At 28.4% G+C, this 4,100-nt stretch overlaps 1 protein-coding gene across 1 annotated transcript; it reads right to left on the bottom strand.

The window, feature by feature from the left end:
- Window positions 1-217: 217 nt before the first annotated feature.
- LOC110717835 lies at window positions 218-1,857 on the bottom strand. Its single transcript, XM_021896621.1, has 2 exons — window positions 1,423-1,857; window positions 218-720 (listed from the first exon to the last, which is right to left on the bottom strand). The coding sequence occupies exons 1-2, from the start codon at window positions 1,517-1,519 to the stop codon at window positions 599-601; spliced, it is 219 nt and encodes a 72-aa protein (XP_021752313.1). The 5' UTR covers window positions 1,520-1,857; the 3' UTR covers window positions 218-598.
- Window positions 1,858-4,100: the final 2,243 nt, after the last annotated feature.

Here is a 4,100-nt window from a genome sequence, read left to right on the forward strand (position 1 = left end):
CAATACGATTATTTTAAATTGAATCTATAAAATGTGGTTTGTAAACACCAAAATAGGATAAATGGTTGCTAGTAAATTAGTAGATCCTAATCAAAAATAAACATTCCTTCTCTTTTACTTCGTATATTATTTTAAGTTTTTCTCTTTTTTTTTTAATTGGATATTTTAAGTTTTTCTTACTTAAAAGTCGTTACGGATAAAAATATATATATATATATAGCAATTCAAGAAAGATTACTAATTCCATTGAAAAAAAAAAATCACGCCGTGATAAATATAATTATACACGGGGATTCCCTAGTAAACACATTACAAAATAGGAGTATAAAAAATGAAAAAGACCCTGAGCTTTCCAATTGATGGTGAAGCCATTGGGGATGGCAAATAACCATACTCCTATATACTAAGAAAAAAAAATTGTAGTACTACACATAATTCTTTTTTTTTTGAATTTAATAAATTGGCTTCTCCATAGCATTATCCAAAATAACATATTATCTACATGGACACAAATGCCAAGGTGAATGGGCCAATAAAAGGAAGTGGGCCCAAATGGGTATGAATAAGAGAACCCAACTTGAGGCCCAATAGATTGGAGTCAGGAAGTCATATTGCAGGCTCCAGTTTTGGACTTATCTAACATAGACCACATGACCTGGACATCCTCGTATGTGCATGCCATCACCTCTCCATGTAGGGCCATCACTGTATTTTCATTTTCTGTTCATTCAATCATTTGCCAAGAAAAATAATTAGATTCATATTCCATTTTTATAAAATAATAATATAATAATACTTCATAATTTACAATTATAGTAAAAATTAAGCATGATTAATCACAAATTAATTTAATGACAAATCAAGAGTAAATTATTTTTCTATTGGTTGGATAAGGTTAGAAATTATTGTAAATCAATATAGATACTTTGTGGTTGATCCTAATTTCATTGATATGTCAAGATTAATACTCCCTGTGTTTCTTAAAAACTGTGATATTTTATACAGTCTTTACAAGATTGTCTTGTTTCCAATTTCGTTAGTTATGTCGGCACAATTTCTTTTTACTTTATTTACTACCCGCTATACCATAGAAAATACATTCACCTACCCTTTCAATAGAACTCATAATAAAATGAATTTTTTTTAAAATCGAGCACTTTTAACAACATGAGGGGAATTAATTACTAATCCAATCAAATAACTAATCTATCCTAACAAAAATATAATCCTAGATACTAGCTCAATTATATAATGAAATTTCATATTACACGAAAGGACTGATCTAACCATCTATACAGTATATTCAAATTTAGTTATCACATCACTAGTTCAAATTATACCACCGTGGTAACAAATTGTCAAGCCGAGGCAATCAACATACATAAGAAACTAAAAAAAAGAAAGAGAAAAAAGATGTAGTACCTTGCTTGGATTTCTTATCCTTAGGAGGTTGATGGTTAAGAAAGGTGCAAGCTTTTTTGAAAGGAGAAGTGATTGTTTTAACCCAAGATGCTGCCATATTCTCTTTTTCTTTTTCTTTTTTTGTGAATAATATATAAGAACGAATTTATATTATGCTTTTTCTTTGCTGACAATATAGATAAAGAGATGATGTTTTGACGATTTTTATTTTTTAGTAATACGGACTGACCTCTCATCAGTTCTTCAAGATGGGTCTTATATATACCAAGATATGTAATAGCCCCACCTCTCACATTTATTTAAAAATTCCAAAATTAATTAAAATAAATTTTGTTAAAAAATAAAATATAATTATAAAAAAAGTGAAAAAAATAGTAGTAGAAAGAAAGATAAGGCTGTGGAAAAAGGAAGGCAAGATCCGTGAGATGAGCCAAAGAGGGAGGGTGAGAAGAAAGAGGGAATATGACATGATTTTATATTTTATAATATTTATATTATCATCAATTAAAATAATTAAATTATTTTGTAAAAAATGAAATTAATAAAATTGGGGGGGACTAACTATTAAAACAAGTTCTGAAGCAAGCACATGCGGCACGCTCTCTACATTACTCAACACGTGAACCAACTTTACTTTATTTCGGAATGTGACGCCTAACCTCCTCTTCTTCCCTTAATTTTATTGTGTATAATCTCTTTCATTGGACTTTGATTTGATTTCATTTTAGGTTGCCCACCATATTTCTATTTACTCCTTTATCTTGGTTGAGTTCTTCAAAGCCTTTTTTGCAATGTTTTGTGTGATTATTTTTACTTTGAACAAGAAGATTTAAATCATGCTATGGGTAATCTTGGACTTTGGAGAAGGAGAGTGGCATGACCGGGGATTTTATCTATTGGGTTTTGACTGTGTTACTACCTCCGTTTTTTTATTAATTTAAAAAAGGAGTATTATTCGTGAAACATACAAAATTCCTTTGTTGTAAATAATAAGAAACGGATGTAGTATTTTAACTCGGGTTATTAATATATTATTTAGCTCCGGATAAGTTTATTTATCTCATTGTTAGTTAAGAAATAAAAGACGATTAATTTTAATCTTGATCATATAAATATTCTTATAGGTTTGATTGGGTCAATTTTAGATAATGCCAAGACCTAATTTTATTGGTTACAATTTGGGTTTGAGTTAAATAATTTTGAAATAGGTAAATAAGGTTAGTTAATAAAATTAAAACGGTTATTAGGTTAGTTTGTTACATACAAAGTCATTTTGGGAAATGATTTAGACATAATAAAAGTTGTTTTGTCACTCATTCTATAAGAGAATAAATTTTTGGTACTCTACTAGTAAGGAACTTCTAAAATCAATTTTGATAGTGCCCATATTCTTGGTACATTGGATATTTGTCAAAGAGGTTAGGTAACAATGTATGATACAAGTAGATGTTAGTCGGTGTCAATTTATGTGATTGAGACAAGTTCAATCAGGTGTAGTTGGGACGGGTTTAATTTAGGTTAAATAATTTAGATTTCAACAAGTAGATGTTAGTGCGGTGTCAATTTGTGTGACTGAGGCAGGTTCAATCAGGTCAAGTCATCATACTAAGTTATTGTAGATTTGTAGTCATACAATGAAATCTAAATCGGATTGGTTTTTAACACCTCACTACTTATTCATACTTTAGGCCATTTATTCTTACTTATTTACTAGTTTATGTTTGTAAGTATGCATGGGTCTAATAATAATAATGAAGCATTCATATGGTTATTTATTTTTCTCAACTTATGATTATTAAATATCATAACTTAAACAAATAATGACCGGTTAAACTTAACTACTAGTATATGTTCTGATTTCATAGTTTATGATAGCTTCATAGTAATTTACTTATAAAATAGCTACTTCAAACTTTACGTTCAAATTATAGTGAAAAATCATCAAGCTAAGTTTGACTACGATGTAGCATAACTAAAAAGACAATCAAACTATCATTGACTTTTACACAAAAAATAAAATAATAAAAAAAACAATTATTCCTTAGTTTTGGGATGTGCTTGACTTTTTTCATATCACATTGTTTGCTTTTTGGTGCTGTAAACTTGTTGCCAACGATTATTATGCGCTTATACCTATGCAATTAGCAATAAGTCAATTTATGTTTCCTTTCATATCAATATATATGATGCATGTATAATTTGTTTTTTTTTTTTTTAACTTCTCAATGACCTTAAATTTGTTCTCAATTATATTAGCCGTTGTTTGTTTGGGTGATTGAAACAAAATGCAACAGATTGCAAACCAAACTCTTTGTTATAGCAATTTAATTTAGTTTGGGTCTTTTTTGTTTTTTTTTTTTTTTAATATGAATTTTATTCAATCTGTGTTTTGGTTTAGTTTCCGAAATATAAAGTAAAAATCAAGATAAAAGTTCAAAATCTATTTGACGCTAAAATGAAGAAAATCTATAATTATGATTATGTGACATTACACCTGATTAATGATACAGAAGACTACTATAACAAGAACACCAAGGTTTTTTGTTTTCTAAAATATATCAATAAAAGTCAAATACAAAGTTTTTCTTAGAAAAGGAAAGGACAATCAATACTCACAAGAGTCACAACGATTGGATTATATTTTGATTCTTAACAATTTCAAATACCTAAGAAACTCA

The sequence above is a fragment of the Chenopodium quinoa genome, unplaced genomic scaffold, assembly GCF_001683475.1.
Source record: "Chenopodium quinoa cultivar QQ74 unplaced genomic scaffold, ASM168347v1, whole genome shotgun sequence".
NCBI classification, from domain to species: Eukaryota; Viridiplantae; Streptophyta; class Magnoliopsida; order Caryophyllales; family Amaranthaceae; genus Chenopodium; species Chenopodium quinoa.